The 25,856-nt window shown below is 38.5% G+C and overlaps 1 protein-coding gene across 2 annotated transcripts; it reads right to left on the bottom strand.

Moving 5' to 3' along the window:
- Nucleotides 1–21,803: 21,803 nt before the first annotated feature.
- On the bottom strand, nucleotides 21,804–24,022 carry Tceal8 (transcription elongation factor A like 8). Of its 2 annotated transcripts, none has more exons than XM_021728786.3 (3): nucleotides 23,876–24,022; nucleotides 23,394–23,466; nucleotides 21,804–22,798 (listed from the first exon to the last, which is right to left on the bottom strand). In XM_021728786.3, exon 3 carries the CDS (start codon nucleotides 22,754–22,756, stop codon nucleotides 22,406–22,408), a length of 351 nt encoding a protein of 116 aa, XP_021584461.2. In that variant the 5' UTR covers nucleotides 22,757–22,798; nucleotides 23,394–23,466; nucleotides 23,876–24,022; the 3' UTR covers nucleotides 21,804–22,405. The 2 variants fall into 2 exon arrangements, with proteins under 2 accessions (XP_021584461.2, XP_040138961.2); XM_040283027.2 differs by having other exon boundaries at nucleotides 23,865–23,992.
- Nucleotides 24,023–25,856: the final 1,834 nt, after the last annotated feature.

Here is a 25,856-nt window from a genome sequence, read left to right on the forward strand (position 1 = left end):
GGAAGAGAGAATTTTCATGTACATGAGGCCTGAAATCGGTAAGTGTCATTTCTACTCTGAGTCCAGTGGTCAGACATCAATCACCTAACTGTAATGCAGTCTAGGAAAAGTAGACCATAAGTGTGAAACTGAAAAATTAAATGGAATTTGATTAACACACATACTATCTGCCAGAGTATCACAGCATCATTTAACTACTGACAGAAATTCTTCCAACTCAGACTATTCTGTCTACTATAGAATTCCTTTTTTATTTGATCCTACTTGAAATGTTGACATTGCTAGTGAAATCAAGGGGTCACATCAAGTGTAACAGTCATTCTCAACCTAAAGAGAAAAGCCACTAAAATATTTTTAAATAATGCTTTCCTGCTTTGCTCAATTTCTTATTGAAAGTAGCATCTTCTGGCCCTAACATCAGACATAGTTAGGAACAGATGAGTACACAATGTACAACAAGTATGCTCCAACATTCTCTTTTCCATGCCTCTTTAGATTCTGCTTCTGTATCACATTAAGTAATCTCATAGAAACTTTGCTTAGTGTGATCCATAAGGACACCATATTCAATCAACCAGCTAAGCAAAACATTAGAATCCAGCTGCATGATATAATGCAGTGAATTTAGAATCTCTCTTGTATGCATAGATATTCATAAATTATCTATTAATTTAACAATTTATTAACCATTTTCCATTTTTCTGGCGATCTCTTAGGTATTGGAAATAACTGCACAGAACAAAATGAAACAAACTTGTTTTCAAGGAACTTGAATTCTTATTGGAAAGACAAGTGAAGGTCAAGCAAAAATATCTAAAGAATTTGAGGGAGTAAACAAAGGAAATATCCGAGGGTAGAGTTTTCCAGGCAGAGGGGATAACAAATGCAATGGTTCAGAATTGAAATAATACCTGACAAATGTAACTAAAATCATGCTCTTTCCCACTTAATCTAATAACCTCAGAAACTAGTCTCACACATATTCTTGAGATTATTTCCAGGGTAGCAAATACGTTGAAGTAGCAGGATTTGTAGTATGCAATATATAAGAATGTTTTTTATTCCTGCTTCCTATCCACACTTGAATTTTGGAACTAGTTCTCCTTTCACTTGGGTGAAATCTAGGATATGTCCCATGACATTTTTGCTTGTAAAAAAAAAATTGCTTGTAAAGTAGTCCTCCTGTCAACCTAGTCATGAAACGGTTTCCACTCAAAGGGCAGAGAGAAAATGGGAAGAAATTAAAGTCTTATATAACGGGATACTACTGTTATGTTCATCTAGTATTGACAATTTTCAGGCTAGGGTGGTATTTAAAGTTGACCTTGTATGTGACATCTTTATCTCTCACATGCTCTTCTCTTGAATTGTATTAATACACATATTTGGACAAGTCACTTTTGACTCTGTTAGCCTTTAAGTTTTCAGCAGCATAACTCCAGATTGTTTTTATTAATGTTTCCTTGATCCTCCAGAAGACCATCATGATCTAGATTTCTGACATCCCAAAATAGTTCTAATCTCCTTTTTGGCCCTGTCATATATATGGGAGTGATTCACACATCCTTTGCCCAATATGATTCCCAAATTCAAACTGTCTTCAGTTTGGTGTCACAGTGAAGTAGTTGACTAGCCAGTCTTATATCTTTTAGATTTCTCAGGGATGACTCAAATACCTACTATGGTACCCATTTCCAGGACCTCCAAAAGATCCTATTTATTGCCCTAGGTTTGAGGTGACAACAAGAGCTCCTATTCCTCCATCTTCTTTTGGGGCATTAAGGGAATACCAGCAGCTCATTAGAAATCTTCTTCTGTGCCGCAGTCCGGCTGCAGCAAAATAACTGGGGGGTGATGAGAAACTTGTGTACATTGATACAGCAGGAGTAGGAGCCGTTTATTGTAGGACAGGAGGGGTATATATACATTACACACAGCTTATCTTAATTAACATAAACTAGATAACAGCAGTCAACCAATAAGGAATCTCCACACTTAATGGCTTCCTGGCGTTACTTCACAAACCACTCCCTCTGGCAAAATGCCAGGTGCCATCTTGACTTGTTTACAGACCTTAACACTTCTCATTACCAAAAATCTTCTTGGCCTCTCAAACATCTTTTGTAAGCTCTAAGTGGATGCTTATCAAAAGGTAACAAAATCAGTGTCAATTCATGTCCTTGGTAAGAGTTCCTTTCATCATCTTGTTCCCCACTTTGGAATTTGGTAGCAGTATAATTGACACCAACTGTTTTGGGATCTAGCCAAAAATGGGACTGAAATAGATAAGGTTTTATTTCCCATTATAATAATATAGATATTATTATTTGCATTTCATCTGTTTGTAAGGAGTTGTTAGTCCCCTTTTCATTGTGACCAAAATACCTGACAACAGCCAACTTAGAGGAAGGAAAATTTATACTAGGCTCAGTGTTTCAGAGGTTCTGTCAGTGGTCAGCCATTTCCATTGTTTTGGGCCTAAGAAGGAAGAACATCATGGTCGAAGGGCATGGCAGAGGAAAACTGTTTAGTTCATAACATCAGGGAAGGGGGGGGGGAGAGAGAGAGAGAGACAGAGAGAGCACGAGAGCCAGCCAGGACTGAAAATAGTTCAAGGCCACACCCTAGTGTGACATAGTTCCTCCAGACATGCCCACCCACCCACCTATAATTACTACCTAGTACTCCACTCAAATTATCAATCCAGCAAATAGATTAATCCACTGATATGGTTACAGCTCTACTAATCCAATGTTCACCTCTGAACATTGTTGCATTGCCTAACACATGAGCTTTTCAGGGGATACCTCCAATATTCAAACCATAACTGCTGTATATTTTATTTTCTGATTTCAGTCTTCCCACCCTCTCTATTGTTCATGCTCATGCTTTGATTCATTCTAGTTATATAAATTTGGAAAAATATGTCTGCAGGGCAGTTGGGAAGGGCTGAGAATAATTACTCTCATTTGCAAGATGCTTTCAAGGCAGGTTGTTGAGGATGATCAAACAAAGCAGGAATACCTTTATTCATCTAGTGGAAGAAGAGCTGATTTGTTGATAAGGAAGACCCAGTAAAGGTTGAAAGTAGGGTTGCTATGAATAAGAGTTCCATTCCCTCTTTCCTTTTCATGGCTTCCTCTTTCTCCTAGGTCCTTCATACTGATCATTCCTAAAGACCGAGCCCTACAGCATATGAGACCATGCCAGCTAGAAGGGATCTCTCCTTTTCTGATCATTGATGCCAGCAGTCTCAACCCCTTTTGTGGACTTTAACAGAGGCTAAATTTCCCTTTCCCTTTACCAGTGTATGTGTGTGTGTATGTGTGTGTGTGTTTGTGTGTATGAGAGAGAAAGAGAGAGATGGAGTTGGGGGAGAGAAAGTGGTGGCTATCTTATCAGAAAGTTGGGTGCTAGGGTAGCAGGCAGGTGGCAAGTCTCATTCTGCCTTATTGGCTTCTACAGTGTTTTACTGGTATGTATGCAAAAATCTCAGAGTCTTACTGATTGGCTCACAGACATACTTTTTCTCTTCCAACATAATATTAGGAGCAGAGGTTTTATCATATCCTCTGCTGCTTACTCAGTTTACATGTAGTCAGAAGCAGCATTTTAAGGGAGCTGTTCGACAGAGGGCATTCTCAACTGGATAAAAAGTTGGTGATCTATTTGTGATCAACACCTATCTTTTCTGAGCAGTTTCATAGCACATAAGCTATATTTACCTTTGAATTATACTTAAACCCAATATATTTTATAATTTTTAGATTGCTAATGTAGTCAAATAGTTCAGTCATAAAATGGAATGAAATATCTATTGTTCATCTTGTCTTCATCCTTCCCTTTCCTTCCCTTCCTTATCCTTCCTGAACAATTCAGTCCTAAAATCAGCAGATTTTAGGAAGGAAGATAGATGTCATTATCAAAAGAGGGGAGAGAGATGTTTACCTCACAGGGTGAGAAAGGCATTCATGCTGGGAAAATGGCTTATTGTAGGGAGTCAGAGCCTAAGAATTGTAATGAGGGCTTTCCAAGTAGGGAATAGTCAAGTGAAGGAAACTGGAATTCTATCTGATTGAAGAGGGCGTTCACCTGGAGGTAGTACATGGCACACTGGAGTAGGATTTAAGGCTCTGTATGTGTACAGATTGAGTATGCTTTATCCATGATGTTTGGGACCAGAAATGTTTTGAATTTAAGAATGAAAATCTCCCACCAGTGGCATATGATATTTCTGTTTACTGACACACAAATAAGCACAGAATCTTCTCAGTCATTTTAACCTTTTCTAATCGGTTAAGGAAGGGTTTCTTTTTTTCTCTCTCTATTCTTTTGTTTTTTATATTTCTTCCATTGCTAGTTTCCATTTTTTATTATTCCTTGATGTTTCCCTTGCTATGAATTTGCTATTCATAATCTTTATCCATTTTATTATTTTTTTAAATTGTGAGTTATTCAAATGTTAGGAATATTAACCCAAATCTGAAATATATGTTATAAATATTATATTTTATATGTTTTAATGTCATTAAGATATTGTTTCACTTAAAGCATTTGTAATATTCCATAAGGAATTTTCTGATTGCAAAAATAACACATGGATATAGCAAAAAGAAAAAAGAAAGAAAAAGAAATTATAAGCACACAAATAGTGAAAAATGTTTAAAAACTGCAGTGTGGTGGCATCTTTTCCTTTTCTTTTTTCCAATTTATAAGTATTTTATTGACATCTTTCCTAAACACAGTGCAGAAGATAAAGAACATTCACTTCATTCTATACACCGAGGTCTATATTCCAATAACTCATGTTGTGGCACTGAGGATGCAACAAGACATAGTTATTAAAAACTGCAACTGGGCTGGGGATGTGGCTTAAGCGGTAGCGCGTTTGCCTGGCATTCGTGTGGCCCGGGTTCGATCCTCAGCACCACATACAAACAAAGATGTTGTGTCAGCCAAAAACTAAAAAATAAATATTAAAAATTTTCTCTGTCTCTCTCTCACCTCTCTCTTTAAAAAAAAAAACTGCAACTTTAGATTTAGATAAATTGGGTCCAATTCTTACTTTGTACAATTAACTTCTTTGTTCCTCAGTTGCCCTTTTCTGTAAAATGTAATTCAAATATATTTCAATGCACTCATCATGGAAAGGAAGAGCCTTTGAGTTGAAACTATTTTCATGCTTTGTTGTTGGTGGTGGTTGTTTTGTTTTGTTTCTCTTTAATAATGCATCAGGTCCCACCCAACACTGAGTGGTACCTATCTGAGTAGGTATAATATTGAAGTGGAAAGGAGAACATTACCTACACTTATGGAGGAACATAGAGGGACCATAGCTCACCAGAGACTCCAGATAAATAAATAACATTTGTGTCAACTGGAAGAAACCAATACAATTGCAGCAGTGCCAAAATACATAGCTGTTCCTCAGGTAAGGCCAAGGAAGAGGCTGTAGTAGCAGAAACAAAAGAATGGGCACTCATCTCTGCTGTCTAAACCTGTTCTAAAGCATATACCTTAGATACTACCTCTACCAGTAACAGAAGGAAATGAAAAGGAAACTGAGGCTCTGCATATGTTAGGGGTAGAGAAGAAGAGGCAATCAAGCAGCTCATATTTATTCTATACTCATTACTTCATCTGATCTATTCAGCAGTCGTGTGTGATATTTTCTCCATATTGCACATAAAAGAGTGTGACATTAATGTACATACAATAATTTCCTGTTTATACTTCTAGCCCAGATTTTTAATTATCACTTAAAATTTACCATCTTTTTGAGTTTTTGCAAGTATTTATCATCAAGTGTTTACCATTTTATAAGCCAACTAACACATTACTCTCATTTTCTTCTTTTTAAATTCTTTATTAATTTTTTATGACCCAGACACATTCTTTTGGAAAAAGGAGAAAATAGAGATTTGCAAAAACTACAAAAGAGAAAACATACTTTCCCATGAATCTGCCTCTTAGAAACCAGCATTTTTAGTGTTTTGTGTAATCTGCCTTGCATATAAGTGATATACAAGTGTACATATTTTTGATTGAGATATCGTATATATGTGCATGTGTATGTATATGTGTGTATGATTTGAACTATATATGACATTTTCTGTGCAATTTGTAAAAATTCCTAATTAAAGTATAGATTTACATATGGAGTAATGACAAAATCCAATGAGCAATGAGATACCAGTGACAATAGGAATGAGTGAATTGCTTTCTTTCTTTCTTTCTTTTTTTGGTACCAAGGATTAAACCCAGGGGTACTTAACCACTGAGCCACATCCCCAGCCCTTTTTTATATTTTATTTTGAGACAGGGTCTCACTAAGTTACTTAGACCCTCACTAGATTGCTGATGCTGGCTTTGAATTCGTGATCCTCCTGCCTCAGCCTCCCGAATCGCTGGGAGTATAGGTGCGCACCACCACACCTGGCAACAACAGGAACTTCTAAAACCAGTACTATCAAATGGTTAAAATAAAAAGATGAGCAAATGTATGACTAGAAAATACAACCAACAATGAAAATGACCTTCTAATAATATCAGAAAAAAATAATTTAAGGCCAGCCAGGTGTGCATGTCTATAATCCCAGAAATTTGGGAGACCAAGGCAAGAGTATTGCAAGTTCAAGGATAGCCTCAGCAATTTAGCAAGTTTCTATCTCAAAATAAAAATAAAAAGGGCTTGGGATATAATGCCCCTGGGTTCAATCCCCTGCACATCAAAAAAAAAAAAAAAAAAAGAACTAAATGGGATAAGGTCACTTCCTATTTTCCTGGATAGATGGTACTTGTTGTTAGTTATTATTTCCTATGGCTTCCTTTCCTTCAACGCCTTCCAAAAGTAGCTCTGCCTCTACATTCTGAACCTTTTCTTCATTTCCCTTTGTGTGTTTTTCACATTGAGATTTATTTTCCCTTTTTCTTCTTTGAATGCAATTACTCATTAGGAGGAAAAAAGAGAGGGAATGTTGTGTGCTATTTATTCCAGCACCCATCTGCTTCCCTGGGCCAGGGAAATGAGTGCAAAGGTTTCATCTTTTTTTCTATTCCACTCCTGTATTCCTCCAGATTCTTGTCTTTATCACAAACCCAAAGGGCATGTGTAGATTCCTTTGTTCTCTCTTCTTTAGGCTATTTTACCAGCCTCTTCCTTGACTGAATGAGGGGTAAATAGGGGCAGTGTTTCCTAGCAGCTTTGTTCTGGCCTGGGCCATATCTACCATTTTACCCTCTTCCCTCAGGGTTACAGTCCAGAGCACTACACAAAACAACCTGTGCATATCCCCAAGCAGTTTCTTCTTCCTTTTTTTGTTCTTGAGACATGCCTGATAGACATTCACACCTACAGACAGAGTCACAGAATGCTCAATGGACTTACCCATAAAATAGACAAGGATCTTTTTCACCCAATTAGCCATCCAATCTCCTCAAGTCTCAAGGATTCCCCTTTCCATCCCTGTCCCACCCTCATCTTCTCCTGTCTCACCCCCATCTCTAGTTGCAAAATACCCACCATATTGAATTAGAGAATTAATCTCCATTTATCCACTTCTTTGAGTAAATAAGCATCATTTCTTTTGCCTCCTCCCCTCTTCATCTCAAGGCTCCTTATCCCTGTGCTTATTGACCATTTCTCTGCAGGCAGGGTAGAAAGGAAGCAGATTATTTACAACCCCCAGGTATATGTGTTCCCTTATGACCTTCTTTCTTCAGCCCTTCCCTCCATCACAAAGAGATGTCCATCAAACAGATCAGGACTAGCCACTTCCTCTTGTTTATACCACACCACCTTGGAAGAGGTCTAGTTGCTCACACTGAGTTGCTCCATTCTAGGGCAGTGGTTTCTTTTACCTTGCCCTTTGGGCCAAACACCAGTGCCCCAACTAGTCCTAGACTGCCTTAATAGAAAAGAGAAGGCTTGCAAAGGGAAAAAGAACTAGAAAAGGAGGCTTATGAATGCCTGAGCAACTGGTCACATGAGGGCTTCATCTCAACCCAAACTTCACTGCCCACATCTGTATCCCCACCTTCAACTCTTGCTGGCAAGCAGTGCAGTAGGAGCCCCTACCACACACACAGAGAATCATCTCCATCCCCCTCTTTGCATCTAACTCCAGCCAGCACACCCATTAATTCTGAGGAGCCACAAGTGGCATCTCCTCCATATGTTTGGAGTTTACCTGTGGTAAGTAAGGGAGGTCTGCACCACTCCCATCTCCCTAATACACCTACCTTCCTCATCACTCCCAACAGGCTTTGATTTCTTTTACCTGTCTCTCCTGACACAATCCTTCCTCCGGACCCCAACCCTAGCCCCCAGTGCCTACCTAGTACCTTGCTTTTGTTGTCATACAAGGTGGAGGGGATCTATATTGTAGTTTTTATTAATTCTCAATGCTTCCTTCCATAGTTTCTTTAAAAATTATAAATAATTAAAATGTTTTCATTTGTGAGGAGAAAGAGGTTTTGCTGTTGTTGTTTGTTTCATGATTTCAGGCATGAACCCAGGGCTTCAAGCATTCTAGGCAGGCACTCTACCACTAAGCTATATCTCCAGCACTTTTTAAAATTTTATTTTGAGAAAGAGCCTCATTAAATTTCTCAGGCAATCATTGAACTTGCCTACTTCAGCTTCACAAGTACCTGAGATTATCATTGTGTGCCACCAACTCTGCAAGGAGAAAAGTTTTTGAGGCCTTTATTTAACATTCTTCTAGCTCCAGATTCAACTTAAGTATTATTCCTTTTGTATTTCTTGGTTATTGCTTTAAATTGTTATGCCAGAAACTTTAGAAGAAGCAAAGGATTTGAAACACCAATTCAAGTTTATGCTCCTAGAAAGAGGTTGTTTCCCATTATTATTGTGACCATTTAACTATTTCAATATAAATGCTACCTGAAAATTTTAAAGAGATTAGAAAGGAGAAAGATCTTTCTAGGGAATGTGGCATTGTTGCCACATTCAATAAGTAACTATTAAAGTGAAAAAAAATTTTTTTCTGTCTCAAATCCTCAACAAGCTGCATTTTGGCCTGTGTGGTCCCAAAAGTATATATGCAAACACATACACACACACACACACACACACACACACACACACACACACACACATACATACACCAATTCAGATGCATTCTGTGTGTGTGTGTGTGAGAGAGAGAGAGAGAGACACAGAGAGAGAGAGAGAGAGAGAGAGAGAGAGAGAGAGAGAGAGAGAGAATGAATGTCTAATGGAAATAGTGGGGAAACCTAACAGGGCCTGTCCAGATTCTTTATTTCCCCTCTGTGTAGTATTCCTTCCTATGAGGCATGGGGCAGGACCGTTTATGGAATGGGTGTGTTATGATGTACTATGAGACAAGGTAAGTTGGAGAATTTCTTTCTGGTCAGCTCTAAGACAAAAGGCAAGAGAAGATTAGAATAATATTCTTTTAAGTTTTATGCCTTGCTCTGGGTAGTTTCTAAGATCTTAGAAGAGAAATTCTAATTTTCATGGTTTGCCTTGAGGGCAGAAATCAATGCAGGAAAGTCTGGGGATGTAGCTTAGTGGTAGAACACTTAGGATCAATCCCCACTACTGCCAAAAATAAAAGGAAGGAGAGAGAGAGAGAGAGAGAGAGAGAGAGAGAGAGAGAGAGAGAGAGAGAGAGAGAGAGAGGAAAAAGAGAACAAATGCAGGAAGGTAGGAGAGCAGAGAGAAAACTTACTTCTGAAGCTGTTTCTGAAGCCTTTACTTTAGAATATCATATTTTGAGTTTTACATTGCTGAACTGAACTGGACAATCCAACTCCTTTAAAAGAAATCATTCAGTGTTGGTTTATACTCATTATAACATTTATTGACTACATGATAATAGCAGGTGTAAATCATCTTAGCACATGCGTAGCTCAAACACTATCATTTCTGAAGCACTTGCTATGTACCAGGTTTTAATTGGATGTTATTCTTCAATCCACAGAAAAGTCTTTTGGGGTACATATTGTTATTGTCTCAACTTTACAGACAGACAAAAAATAGATATGTAGTTTAAATAACTTGCCTGGAATCTCACAGCTAGTAATTGTAAAGCTGAATTTGAATCCAAATATGTTTAACAACTTCCCACCTTGTAATCAGAGTCAATGCTATTTTGTAGTTCCCCTGAAATGTTGGTATCCTTTAGGGTTTTTGTTTAGACTTTTCTTCTTTAAGTATTTGTATTAGCTTTCTATTGTTGCTGTAACAACTGATCATAAATTTTGTGGGTTTGAGCAATAGAAATTTATTATGTTCTGAAAGACTGAATTCTGAATTGAGTATTATAAGGCTAAACTGAAGATGTAGACAGGGCTGGTTCCTTCTAAAGGCTCCAGGTGAGAATGTGTTCCTTTATTCTTTCAGCTTTGTTTGATTGGTAACATTTCTTGGCATATAGTTCCATCACTACAATTTCTGCTTCCATTATCACATTTTTTTAGTTTTTATTCCTCTGATGTGAATTTTTTCTCTGCCTTCCTTTCATGGATGCTTGTCATTATATTTAGGGTCAACCCAGATAATCTCCCCATCTCAAGATCCCTAACATCACATCTGCAAAGTCCCTTTCAGCACATAAGGTAAAATTTACATGTTCTAGGCATTAGGACCTAGATATTTGAGTGAGGGTTATTCAGTCTATTACAATGTTCAAATAATCTTGTGATTTTCACTACCATGTAAGCACTGACTCTCAAATGTATCCCTCCAGCATATCTCTCTCTCTCTCTCTCTCTCTCTCTCTTGAGTTCCATACTATTTTGTGTGTATGATGGGGATTAATTCTAGGGTCTCACACGTGCTAACATAAGCTCAATCATTGAGCTACATTCCCCTCCCAAGTGCTATACTATTTTATCTTAATTATCTTTGAGTTTTCCACCTAAATGTCTCACTTTGAAATATAAATAGCATCTTTCTTAGTTCTTCTCTCATCATACCCAAAAATCTCTCTCTGGAGATTCTCTCTAAGTTAATGATAATGGGGATTCAAGTAATGCCCCAAGCCAGACTCTCTCTGAGTGCCAATAATGTTTTTGTTATTGTTGTTTTAGTACTAGGGATTGAACCTAGGAGCAACTGCCTCCTTTCTGTGCCAAAGGCCAATGTCTCGGCTTGGCACCAGAATCACGAGGCACTCACAGCTTTGTAGGTTCAAACAGCAATTCTTTATTCCAGCTCTCACACCGCCTCCACACAGGTCCAGGGGCAATCACGTTCTCCCGTCTACCCGCACAATTCACCTACTCACGAGGCTATCTCCAAATCCCATTTTAATCTCACGAGAACTCAACGGGAACAAGCAGCAGGAACACCCTAATCCCAGCAATAATCTTCAACTTCCAACTTCCCTAAAACCCATTATCTTAAACTGGCAACGCCTTAAACTCAAGGAGCCGGTTACTTCCTCAAACCTGATCAGCTCTAAACCCGGATCTGCCTAGGTCCTTGAGCAAGGTCACCTCATTGAAGCATGCATGCAATGTCCCATCAAATGTCCTCTAAGCAGCATGGGGTACGCTTGGCAAGGAAATTTCGATGCGTCATTCCTACTTGGTAATGGCCCTCAGCATTTCTGGTCTCCCTATCTAAAGAATTGCTCCTATCCCTTAAAAAGATAATTTCAGAATACCATATAGAACGGATGTCACATTCAATAATCATTAAATAGCCCTGTGAAGTTGGCATATCTTTGGGAAATCTTTAGTCTGCAAGAGCACAATTCTCCAAGACAAAAATAAACTTGACTTGTTGGGAACATTTTCATATCAGTTTGTTTTGTTTTGTTTCAATACCAGGGATTGAACCCAAAGGAGCTTAACCATTGAGTCACATTCCCAGCCTGTTTTATTTTTTTATTTAAAGACAGAGTCCAAGTTACCTAGGGCTTTGCTAAACTGCTGAAGCTGGCCTCAAACTTGTGATCCTCCTGCCTCAGCCTCCTGTGTTGCTGGGATAACAGGTGTGTGCCATGTCACTGTGCCTTGCTCCTATCAGTTTTAAGATGATGTTAGAGATGAACTCTACCTGTGGAGGAAATTGTGGCTCTTTGGAGTGGGGCAAATTCCAAGAGAATACTCTATTAGATACAATTCTAATCAGAATCTAGTTTCACCTTTGGCCCTTCTGTAAATACAGAATATGGTACTCCTTTTTAAAAAACTTTTTTTAGTTGCAGATGGACATCTACAACTTTATTTATGTATTGTTACGCAGTGCTGAGGATCCAACCCAATGACTCATATGTGCTAGGCAAGTGCTCTACCACTGAGCTACAACCACAGCCCCAGAATATGGTATCTTACTTTGGATTTTTTTTTAACTCCTTTCCATCCTTCTCACATCTTCATGCCATCTAATAATCTCTTTCTACCATTGTTAATTCCTTTCATTCACTCTCTGATTACTTTCCTGGGGCTCCTGATCACTGTTTTTATCCCTCACTAAATGAGGGCTGAATGTAACAGAGCCAACCTTGATTTTTGTGTCTTTCCTTTTTGATACTGAGAAAGCAGTTCACACATTGTCTTTCCACATTCAGATCTGACACAGCTGATAAGAGAAGAACTTCGAGATATCTTAAAATTAGGTTACAGGCCAGAGAATGTAGGGAGAAAAGAGATAAGAGAAGGTCATCTGAACTCATAGCTTCAAGCTAAATCATCACAGAAAAACAAACAAACAAAAAAACCTGCTACACATTCATTTTCAACACACCAGAGATTACCACATAGAGTTCTGATTTTTGAACCAACAAGAAAGTAGCAAAACTTTTCTATAGGTACTTAACTTCTATCCCAGGACTTTGCCCACTTCACAATGCTCAGCGCTTCCTTACTATAGCCAATTTTGTTTCAATGTAAACAATTTATGTTTCTTACCCCCAGAATTTCACTAAAATACTCTGGTTAGTTCTGGTGGGCATTTTTTTCCAATTGCTATCTGGCCATGCTGCTGATGGCTTAGGGAATTTATCCTATGACTAGTCCTTCCACCTTTTAGCTAGCATCTGTACTGCTCAATAAATTCTTTATTTTCAAAGTCTTATTAGTATCAGAGGTTTTGATTTAACACAGCAAATTTGGGTTTTTTTCTTATTAAACTATATTCTCCTTTGTTTCCTTTCTCTAAGGTTGCTTCCAGTCCACCTTAATTAAGGGATGCTTAGATGTTCTCAGTCTTCCCAACTCTCTTCCTCCCTTTGCAATCTGTTCATATCCATGATGTATAGCTATTGCTATCTTAACTCTCAAAAGAACAAGTCTTGGAGATATGTGGTGGTCTTTCCCAACAAGCTGGTCTTATGAATTAATTTCTTATCTTATTTCCAGAAGCGGAGCTCAGCTTGCTGTCCTCTTTTTTTGTTTTTTGGGGGTTTTTTTTGTTCCTCTATAAAGGGATTTGTATAATCTATCATCTCATGTTTACATATATAGCCAAAGTTTTTATATCTTGTTGCTTACTCTGATTCAGCTACCTTTTGCTGGAGGGCTGATAGATATCTCTGCCTCACTCCCTGATCAATGTTTTATTTTGAAAAAAAAATTCAAATACACAAAAACTTTCAAGGATAATATAGAGAATACATTTCTGTATCTAGATTATATTCACCAATTAATATTTTGCCACTTGCTTTGTCTGTCTGTCTGTCTCTATCTCTCTCTCTCTCTCTCTCTCTCTCTCTCTCTATATATATATATATATATATATATATATATATATATATATACACACACCACAATACAGTGGCTGTGATGACATTCAGAAAATTTAGCACTGATATAATACTATTACCTGACCTACAGTCTTTACTCAAACACTACTTTTAATTAGGATGTATTCTAATATTTCTTAACCTAAAATATTTCCCCAGCTTTCTCTCTTTCATAGCATTAATATTTTGATGAGAATGTGGAACAACTGAAATTCTCAAACAAATGCTGGTATGAATGTAAAATGGTAAGGGCACTTTGGAAAACTGTTTGACAATTTTATACAAGATTAATATTTTCCTTTTCTGTGACCTAGTCATTACACTTCTAAGTATTTTCCAAGAGAAATGAAAACATGTGTACACAAAAAATATGAAATGTGCATAAGGGTTATATTTATAATAGTAAAAAATAGACACAATACATATATCCAATAACATCTAAATGGATAAAAATTTTGTTTGCATTTATACTTGGAATACTACACAGCAATAATTTTAAAAGAATAAATTGCCAATGTACTCAGCTATAAAGATGAAATGTTAAAAGCATTATAATGATGAGTGATACTAATCAGAAGAGAGTATCTACCATACTATTCCATTTATCTGAAGTTCTATAGATGAAAAAGGTAATATAAATTCATAGAAATAATTTGTGATTACTAGTAGGGAAATGGCTAGAAAGAGGGACAGAAAGCTTTCTGGAGCAATTAAAATGTCTTATTTTTACATTTGTACTTTAATTGTACAATTAACATCCAAATATCCCTGTATGTAAATTTTACTTCAATTTTTAAAGAGTGTAAATTAGACTATGAGCAACATGAAGACAAGAACTTTGTTTTGTACACTGCTTTGTCTTAGCACCTAGCCAAAGCCCAGGGTAGTCAACAGGAGTTCAATAAATGTTGAAACAAAAAAGAAGCAGGCCTTGAAATCATCTTTATCAATGATTGCCAAATGCATATTGGAGATTTTAACTCAACCCTATGTACTATGGGTATAGCATATATTTGAAACCTTATTTATCCTCTTCTTTTGTTTCTAAGAATCCTATATATCAATCATAAAGAGTTCTGAAATTTAAAAATGGCTATTTCAATACAGACTTTTCTGAATCTAAAACTGCCACTTTCCCTGCTTTTGCATACTGTCTCCATTTTATGTAAATGAGCCTCTAGGATTACAGAATAGATTGACTGAAAGTGAGGTATTGTGTCCATGCAGAGTTATGTTGATATGCTTTTAGCAATAATATATTTATTTGAATCCAAGTGGTTATTTCCAACAGGTAGTTGAATATGGAGTCTTGAGAGAAAAGTCTAGGATGTATAAATGATGTTGGCTAGCACAGTTTTGACATATAGTTAGCTTCCAGTAAATATTTGTTGGATGAGTAAGCAAATGAATTGTGAATTTTGGAGTCTAGCAAATACAATTGATAGCATTTCCTTTCAGTGTTCTTCTGTTCATATATATCAATAAAATAATGTTCTTGAAAGTCACATTTATTTCTATTTTATTTTGAGAAAGTAATGTTACTTTATGGGAGAATATTTATAAAGCAGCAATGAAATGCCATCATGTGACCAAAGACAGAACTACAGCATAAATTAAGTTAACAAGGGAGAGTGTAGCAAAGAAGGCCTTCCATAGAGAAGGGAAGATTTTTATTCAGGATTCATGGAGGTCTAACACTTATGCTAAATTCTTCTCAGAAGTAAGATATAAAAGAAACAAATGAGGAATTAATACCTTTATCTTTTTTTGGTGTGGGGGATAGAATCTAGGGCCTCCTGCATGCCCCAGCCCCACAAATGAGGCATTGAAAAAGGCAACAGCCCCTATGTCAACTAAAGAAAAAGGAAAAGGAATTATGCAATTTTCAACCTTAAGGTATTTGAGGTGGGTGGGTACTAGGGATTGAACTCTGGGACACTCGACCACTGAGCCACATCCCAGCCCTACTTTGTATTTTATTTAGAGACAAAGTCTTGTCTTGGCACCTCCCTTTTGCTGAGGCTGACATTGAACTCACCATCCTCCTGCCTCAGCCTCCTGAGCCACTAGGGTTACAAGCATGTGCCACCATACCCAGAAAGATATTTTCTAAAGATCTATGTTATGCTTTTTATCTGAAATGTTCCCTAAAGGTTCATGTGTTGAAAGTTTGATCTCCAATGCAGCAATGTTCAGAGGTGGGACATTTTGGAAAGTGATTAGATCATGAGAACTTTTATCAATGGATTGATTCATCAATGGATTCATATTTATTTGGATCCAAGTGGTCATTTCCAGTAGGTTGTTGAATATGACGTCTTGAGAGAAAAGTCTGGGATGTATAAACGATTTTGGTGAATGGAGTATTAGGAAGTGATGAGAACTGTAGGAGGTGGGAACTATGTGAAGGGAGTGGTTCTTTGAAGGCATGCCCTTGGGAACTATATCTTGTCCCTAGACCCCTTTCTTTCTTCCATTCTCTCTCATCCGCCTCCCCTCCCCCCTTTCTTTCTCTCTCCTGGCTGTCATGAGGAGAATAGCTTACCTTCCCCATGCTCTTCCTCCATTATGTTCTGTCTTGCATCTGGTCAAAAGCAGGAACCAAGTGACCATGGACTGAAACCATGAGCCAAAATAAATCTTTCTTACTCTATGTTTATTTCCCCAACTATTTTGTCACAGTGATAGAAAGCTGATTAAAACACATACTCACTGAAAAAAATTAAAACTGAAATACATAGAAGAATAAGATGAAACTATAAATTTCTAATAAAAATAATCTAAAATATTCACTTTACATAATTTGCCAATTATCCTTAACTTGTGTATGAGTGTGTGTGTGTGTGTGTGTGAGTGATAGCTAACATTTTCATGAAACAGTATGCCAAGAACAGCTTTCTATCAAAACTACTCTTAAGATTTCATCTCACTCTAGTCTGAATGGCAACTATTAAGAATGCAAACAACAATTAGTGTTGGCGAGGATGTGGGGGAAAAGGCACACTCATGCACTGCTGGTGGGACTGCAAACTGGGTACAGCCAATATGGAAAGCAGTATGGAGATTCCTTGGAAAACTGGGAATGGAACCACCATTTGACCCAGCTATCCCACTCCTCCGTCTATACCCAAAGGACTTAAAAACAGCATACTACAGGGACACAGCCACATCAATGTTTATAGCAGCACAATTCACAATAGCTAAATTGTGGAGCCAACCTAGATGCCCTTCAACAGATGAATGGATAAGAAACGTGGCATTATACACAATGGAATATTACTCAGAAAAGAGAATAAAATCATGGCATTTGCAGGTAAATGAATCGAGTTGGAGGAGATAATGCTAAGTGAAGTTAGCCAATCCCAAAAAAAACAAATGCCTAATGGTTTCTCTGATATAAGGAGGCTGATTCATAATGGAGTTGCAGGGGGCGGAGCATGGGAAGAATAGACAAACACTAGATAGGGCAGAGGGGAGTGAGGGGAAGGGAGGGGCAGGGGAGTAGGGAAGATGGTGGAATGAGATGGACATCATTACCTAAGTACATGTATAAAGACACGAATAATGTGACTCTACTTTGTGTACAACCAGAGATATGAAAAACTGTGCTCAATGTGTGTAATATGAATTGTAATGCATTCTGCTGTCATACACAACAAATTAGAATAAAAAAGAGTGTAATCATAAAATAGTATCAGAATTGTAAGTTATAACCATTATTTTTGTTTATGAATTTATGTATTTTTAAAACATACTCTATCAAGAAGTCATTAAATATTTGAATTTAAAAAGGAAGAGCTTTCTGTGTCAATTATGTATCTATACATCACATAATTTATAACAACAAGATTGTACTCACGATATCAAATTTTCTGGCAGGTAACTAAATAAAGTGAAAGTGTGGAGGTTTTTTATTTTTGCCCTGCAATACAGAAACAACACCAGAGTGCATAAAAAATGTAATTGGGGGCTGGGGTTATGGCTCAGTGGTAGAGCACTTGCCTAGCATCTATGAGGCCCTGGGTTTGAGCCTCAGCACCACATAAAAATAAATATATAAAATAAAGGTATTTTGTTCAACTATATAAATATTTTAAACAAAACAAAATAAAAAATAAATATTTTTAAAAATGTAAATGGGTACAAAATTCAGTTATGACTTTTAAAATTCCAAATGAGTAATTTATTGTATTTAACTAGTATAAAAACTGCTTCTTTTATAAAAGGAAGAAGGTTGAACAAAAGGAACAAGCTTTGATTTTTGCTTTAAAAGGATCAAGAAGCACTTACTTGGGCTGGGATGTGGCTCAAGCGGTAGCGCGCTCGCCTAGCATGCGTGCGGCCCGGGTTCGATCCTCAGCAGCACCACATACCAACAAAGATGTTGTGTCCGCCGAGAATTAAGAAAAAATAAATAAATGTTAAAATTCTCTCTCTCTCTCTGTCCCCCTCTCTCACTCTCTCTTTAAAAAAAAAAAAAAAAAAAAGAAGCACTTTTTGAGTTCCTATAGGAGTATTATCTCAACATCACCACTTGATGATGATAATGATGGTGATGATAGTGACAATAATGATTATTGACAATATAACATTCTTTTGTGGTCTATTATATGCCTGACATTTCATTTAGTTTACTGCATTTACTTTCCACAACCCAGTCTCATTTCATATATGAATATAACTAATTTTATAGATAAATGAACCAATCTCACGGTACACTTCTTATTGGCAGAAAATCCAATTCTCGTTGGTGTTTTCCCATTATACTGGGTCTACCCTTTTAAATAATGGATTATTTTCAAGTCTTGGCAAATGGTTATTTCAAAATTTCACAGTATGTATGTAACCTGTGCCCAAACAAAGCCTTTGAGTGTTCATTCAACAGCCACCCTTGGCCATGATGATAATGATAACAATAGCAATGATGGTGGCAGAGAAGAAATTTTGGTGTTTAATCTTATATCTTGGGACAATTAAAAGGGCCTGGTCTCCAAGAAAGGAGGTGTCCACCCAAAGAAAAAGGATGATTGATTTGCCGCAGTCTGGCTAGGCACAAAATCACCGGCATGATTTATATAGAAGATCACATACCATTAGAGAGAAGAACCCAAACAACAAACCAGGTTTATGTGGCTCTAAAGTCATATACTTTATCAATTTGCCCTCCTAAACCCAAGGATTTGAATTTTGTCTTCACCTCATTGCCCATTCAATATTTTAGCATGTCAGAAATATGCTAATGTTTCCTCAGATAACTGACTTAAGGAGCAAAGCTTTATTACATTGCTTCCTTCACCATCGATGCCTTAAGAAGTATCTTTACACCAGCTCACAGTCTGACTGCCTTCATCTCCAAGTCAAGGGCTGGGTTTACAGTGCACATATGTTTTCAGACAGGAGGCGACACCTCTCTTCTCCCAAGTTGCAGGACCACATGCCTTTGTGAGCTCCCTTTACCTGGGGTCTCCTGTACTTCTGGGTCTGGGCTGACTCAGACATCAGATGCTCTGTGCCAAGCAGACACAGAGCTAAGTCATCACAGAACCAAGATAACAGGCCAGGGCATATCCTAGGCCCTCCTGGGAGTTTGGGCAAGGCGGGTGGCAGATGGGTGAGGTCTTGCCTGCTGGCTAACCTCATTTTGCCCAATTGTTTTGAAGGCGACTTCACTGGACACTGAGGGAGGAGTCAGCCCCCTCTGCTTCAATCCCAATTTACCTGCTCTTACCTGGTGCAGACACCTGCCTGCTCAAAGACTATCCTAAGCATACTTCTAACTAGGAAGCTTTGGGGCCTCCTCCCTTACAAAAAGATCCCCCAAGGAGAAATGGCAAAGGAGGAAAAGGCAGCATCCTCCTCCTCCAGGTAAGTCTGTTCCTTAAAGCCCAGCCATTGATCCTGGAGGGCCTAATTGCTGCCTCAGTCTGGAGCAGAGAAATCAAAGGCAGACCTAGCCAGGAGAGGAGTGTGGCTTGGGGGAGCCCTTCCACAGCCTGCCTGCACCCCTCTCCCCATGAGTTCCAGGGTTGGATGTCTTCTGCCTTATAAAACTGTCCGGTAAGCCCCTGCAATATTACGTAATTCCAGCCAGAATTCCTTCAGGCTGCCATGACCTTGAAGAATGATCTGGAGACATGAAGAGCTCCATAAATGGTATCATATGGTGAAAAATTAAAATAACTACCAAGGGTATAGGGTTGGCTCAATTTTGTGAAATGATCCCAATAAGAGAAGTTGGAATTTGTTTCTGATACATTTTGCTCATATGGGAGAAAGTAATTCAAGGCTAAACCAGGAGTTCAGTAAAGAAAAATTCATTTTACATTACATTTCCTCCCCTGGTTTCTTATCTTGTCTTTCTTTGTTAACAGAAATCAGTTAAATTTTATGTATTTATCTGTTGATATTTTTTTAAAATCCTTACTTAAAAAAATAAATGTTTGTACAAGATTTCTATTTCCTAAAATTCAGTGATTATTTGCATTTTTTTGTATTTTAGGGTCCATATTTACAATATAAGCAACTATATATACCAACTATATATATCCTCATACTTCATTGTGTATCATAATAACGTGGAGGAGTTTGTTAGCTATGTTATTTTAAAAGCCTTTCTCCAGAGTATAAATCAGTGGGACTTCTATGGGACCCAGAAATCAGCATTTTCAAGATGCTCCATAGCTGACTCTGATGCAGGAGACAATGCAAGATATTTTGGTAAAACATTAAGAGTGCATTCTAATTTCTGCCTTTTTTCTGAAATTGCTTTTCATAACTCTAAATGAAATTAAAAGCCTTGTAAAAATACTTCAGCAACAGAATTTGGACAAAAATACTGACTCTTAAATAATAATCTGGCTCCTTAGTAAAAATGATTTGAAATCAATTAAATATTAAAATATATCAGTTAAACACCCACAAGTATATGAGGGCTATCAGGAGGAAAGCACAGTCTGTTCTAATGGCAATATAATCACTAACATTTATAGAGTAGCCATCCTATTTCAAGTATATTTTTCATATTCTTAGTGCCTTTGAAATTTTTTTGTTTTCCCCCTAATTTCAACAAAAGATGGAATGGAGGGGAGCTATCCATCAGACACACACACCTTCTTAAAAATATTTTTCCATTTCAGGGGAATAGGATGGAGAGTAGGGGATTATTCCTTTAGATCTGTTCCCAATATCATGTCCCCCAAATCTCCTGAACTAGTAAGGCGGGCCTGTCCAGAGCCCTCAGAGAGAGATCATCTCACAAGAGGACAAAACCTTACTCCTTGGACTTAAAAGCAACTCTGACTACAGCATGTCTTTCACTCAAACTTGTACACCAATCCAACTTCCAAATGAACACATCACATGAGACTCCTATGGACACAAAGGATCCTGTGATTGACAACAAAAATGGTTGTTTGGCTGAGGATTATGCAAGACATTGACTACAGCCCCAGCAAGCCTAAAGCAGTCTCACTTATCTTAAGCATTACTATATAGCAGATATGGGCTTAAGAAGTCAGTGGGGGGCTGGGGATGTGGCTCAAGCGGTAGCACGCTCGCCTGGCATGCGTGCGGCCCGGGTTTGATCCTCAGCACCACATACCAACAAAGATGTTGTGTCCGCCGAGAACTAAAAAATAAATATTTAAAAAAAAAAAAAAGAAGTCATGGGAGTTCAACACAGAGGATTCCAGGAAACTTAAGTGAGTGAGGTTTTGTCACCCAAGGCCTCAGTGCACCAGCAGTGGAGGGGGGCAACAGAGAGCAAAGGACCCAGCGAAAAGAGCAGCCATGGCCAGTAGACATAGTGGGACCCAGGGGAGAAGACAGGGGTGGGGCTCAGTGGCAGAGGACTAGCATGAAGCCCCCACATCTGCTTCCTGGACTTGTTTCTGAGTACAGGTTGAGTCAGGTCAGGCCCTCCCTCAAATAATTGGGGTTCTGTATGAATAAGTGGAACAAGGTCCCATAATGCTGAGTTCAGTGTTACTGGATCATTGCTTCCCCACAACCTCCCTGTAAGGCAAATATTTTCCCCATGAAAAGACTGAGTCTTAAGCAACTGCATCTGTAATGATTGCCAGTTTTATTCCTCTGGCAAAGAAATCCAGAGGTAACTTGAGGTTTACATTTCCTTTTTATAGTTGTTTCATCAAGAGTTTAGGTGCCCCCATTGCCCTTACAAGCTAGTTGCAAACTATTTTTGATCAACTATTACTTATTAAAAAAATCTTCAATTCTTTGTGTGTGTGAAAGGTATTCATTAAAAAATACATATAATCAAAAAGCAAAACAAAAACAAAACTTCACACCACACAGGAATAAGCACAGTTAAGTTTGAGATATGTATGTATGTATACACACACAAAATTTGGAATTGTATCCTACATATGTGAGCTGATACTAAATATGCTGCTTTGTAACCTGTTACGTTTTTACTGTACATACAGAATGAACATATTTCCATGCATATGTGTGAAACTTTCCAATTGAAAAATAAACCTGGAAAGTAGGTCAAAATCCAAAATCCAATGAAATGCTGATAACAAAGAAACTACCTAAAACAATACCACCATGTAATTAAAAGTAAAATGAAAGTCAAAGATACATCATAAAATGCTAACATAAAGAAAGCAGGGGCTTGATTTTAATATCAGACAAAAAGGAATTCAAGGCCTGAAACACACAGGATAAGGGCGGCTGCGTGAATGTCTTTGTTTCCAATGCATCATCACGAACTTATTTCTTACTCTTCTGATCTCTTCCCTAAGCCTTTCCAACTCATCTACTCCTCTAATCATTTCTTCAGGGTCCAAATGCCTAACAGGTGTGTCCTCTTTAAATCCTTGGCCAGGTTGTGCAGGCCCTCCTCTAAGGTTTCCTTCTGCTTCCTGGCTTACACCTTCTTGGGAAGGTTGAGGGTTTCCTTCTGGTTCCTGTGGTACATCTTCGGAAGGATGGTCTTCTTCTGCCTTTGGCATGTTCTGTTTTCCTTCATTTTCTTCACAAGACTTTTGCATGTTGATTTTTTTTTTATTATTTCCTTTTGGAATAAATTAATCCTAGGGAAAAAAAGGATACAAAACGACTAGGTGCCAAGCAAACAGACACAGTTTGTGTTCCCATAGTGACTGGCTTTTCTCATTCAGGTCTCTAATTTTCAAAAAAGTTTTCCAACTAGACAGGGCAAGATCTTCGGGCTCAACTCCCATGACTCCACCTCTTCCTCCACCTCCCTTCCCTCCGCTCTGGCTCTGGCTCCAGCTCCATCTAAGCTCCAGGAGCTCCAGCCCACCATTTTCCCAGCAGGCCCTGCTTCAAGCCTCACCCAGCACCGAAAAGGGAGCAGCGCCAAAGCAATTAACCCTTCCCTCACCTCTGGTCTCCCACACTCCCGCCCTTTCAGGCTTTCCCAAATCATCCCAATCTGCAGCGTCTCACCTGAGGTAGTCCAGTGTCTGGCCTCCCCTCCCCACTTGCATGCCTCTTTAGTCTCCCCCACTCCCCCCGCCCCATTTCCGCTGCAGGCTCTGCTCAGGCCTCCAGAGCTCAGTCCGGATGGGGAGAGGCTGCGGCGCCCCCGGGATGTGCTTTGGTGTCATCCACACTTCCACCCCCACCCAAAGGGACCTGAAGCAATTACACCCTTCCACTGACCTGCAGGGATCCAGGAGATTCTCCTTCCTCTTCCGTCACCTCAATTTCTGTCGCGCTCCAAAGACCAAGAATCCTGTAGACAAACGGGAGTACTTGGTGAAGAAACCAGTACATGGATCAAAGGGTCCCTTTTATGATTATAGATTTTGCTTGTCTGAAGTTTCCCATGCCCTCATCAGCTCCCTCCTTTTATGACAAACCCGCCCTCCACCGTGCCCACCTTTCCCTGCAAGCCAGCTGGGAGTGAAAGAAGCAAGTTTTTCTACATTGTTTCTATGCCCGCCCCCCTCTCTCGGGACCCTCAATTAGCTACACTTCTCTCTTTCCACCTCTCAGCTACCACCACCCACCCAAGATTTCCTGCACAAAATGGGAGTTTTGTAGGAACACCAGAGTAGGGTAAGCAGTGAAGGCTTCGCTTGCATTCTGCTCTCTACCTCCTCTACCCCACGATCTCAAGTCAGCGCCCACCTTTATACTACCTGAAAGGATCCGGGGCACTTTTCTCCTTCTCCAGCAGAAGCGAGCTGCTTCGGAGAAACGGGGCCTGGACTGTAAGGACTTCTGCACACGTCGACTCTCTGTCACGTGAGTGCCACGTCATCAATAAGCTCGGGTCCTCTGTTACCCCTCCCATTGACACTGAAGCCCGCCCCTACATTCCGTCTACTTGATAATGTCAGTCTTTCCCCCTATTTACCAATCAGAGACAATAAAACTGGTATCTTCACCCTGGAGTATCTATTCCCCTTTTTCGGATTACCAGGGAAGATCCGCCTTTTACAGTTAATTGACCATTTCTCCTGCTTTAGGGAATCCATCTCTCTTTCTCTCCGGCTCCAGGGAATTATATCTTTCTCTCTCCAGCTCCCTAAATGCCCACCTTCTCTCCCCTAAGGCACTATAGTCTGTATTCCCTGGAATCTCAGCCAGCATTAAAATGAGTGAAGGTGGTAGATAAGGGGTACTGAGGCTGGAAAAGAATTTAGGGGTGAGAGTGTGAGATTTTACTAGCCCCTTTGAATATTTTTATGGTGTGTTCTGTTTTAAGCAATCAGCATATTTTAAAAATTGTATTTAAAAACAATACCTCACACGCAATATCTAACACAATATGGAGAATTTAATTCAATAAGTCTTTTTATACCACTGTTTTTATTTATTTATATGTGGTGCTGAGGATTGAACCCAGGGCCTCCCACACACTAGGCGATTGCTCTTCCGCTGAGCCACAAGCCAGCCCCACTTCAATCAATCTTTAAAACTACAAAAAGAGTTTTCTAATGGCTACAAATTAAATGATAGCATTTACAACATAGTGAGGTGTTAGAACTCTTAAAAATCCTACTAAAAGAGCATCTTTTAAAAATTGACTCCCAAATTAATCTGTGGAAGGAGACCTTGTTTTATCTTGTTAGCAACTTAATGTAGGTAATCCACTACTTTCTATTTCTGGCTGAAATCAAGTTCTCAACTGTTAAGTGTCTGAACTTTCCATTGATGACTTCTGGGAGCTTCCACTTATGTTTTTCATATGAAAGCTTCAGACAGACCTCCTCTCCTCCTGTCCTCTGTAGGATCCAATGCCTTTGATAATTAGATAAGGCCACTGCTCATCTTAGCCTCCTTCCTACTGAATGAACTTTTTTTGGAACTCAAATGTTTGTTGGAGAAAATGCTGTTGTTGAAAAAGAAATGTTTGTAGGCAAATAACTCTCATAGTGAAACATTGAGAAAGGAGAGAGTTCCCTATATCTCAACATTGATTCTGAGGCTGTTAAACCACTGGAAATTTTATTTATTCATTCATTGATCTCTTGAGATACTCTGATATTATTCATTGTGCTCTGTTTTAAAAAAGAACTATCAACATGCGTCATTGTTATGATAAGAAAGCAGAGATAACATCATTGCTGTAAAAAAATAGTTTTTGTTCAAAGAAGAAATCAATTTCCCTGCAATCCAGAATTCATTGGTACCTGGAGATGTGGTGGTGCCTCAAATGACAATCTGATCAAAGAGCCAGCTGGAGACCCAAGAGGAGGGTGGGGTGGTCTCTTGTCTTGGGTGATCAGAGCAGGGTACCTCAGCCAAAACTACAACCCACCAAGGAGAACTAAAACATTAGAAAAATAAATATTTTGCTGGATTAATGTTTTATAATTTACATTTAAGCATGAAGAATTTATTGCACAATTGAAAGATAAAATTTCTATTATTTGATGGAGAGTTTTTAATATAAGCACATCCCCAATGACCCACTTCCTCCAGCTTTACCCTACCTGTCTAAAGTAAATCCCTATCAGTGAATTAATGCATTTCTTAGGTTGAGGTTCTTACCACCCAATCATTTCAACTTTAAACTTTCTTGCATTGTCTTGCACATAATATTAAGCGTTTGGAGGACACCTAATATATAAACAATAACTGTAGGTTTGGACTATTTAGAATAGCCATTGGCCA

The sequence above is a fragment of the Ictidomys tridecemlineatus genome, chromosome X (genome assembly GCF_052094955.1).
Source record: "Ictidomys tridecemlineatus isolate mIctTri1 chromosome X, mIctTri1.hap1, whole genome shotgun sequence".
In the NCBI taxonomy this organism is placed as follows: domain Eukaryota; kingdom Metazoa; phylum Chordata; class Mammalia; order Rodentia; family Sciuridae; genus Ictidomys; species Ictidomys tridecemlineatus.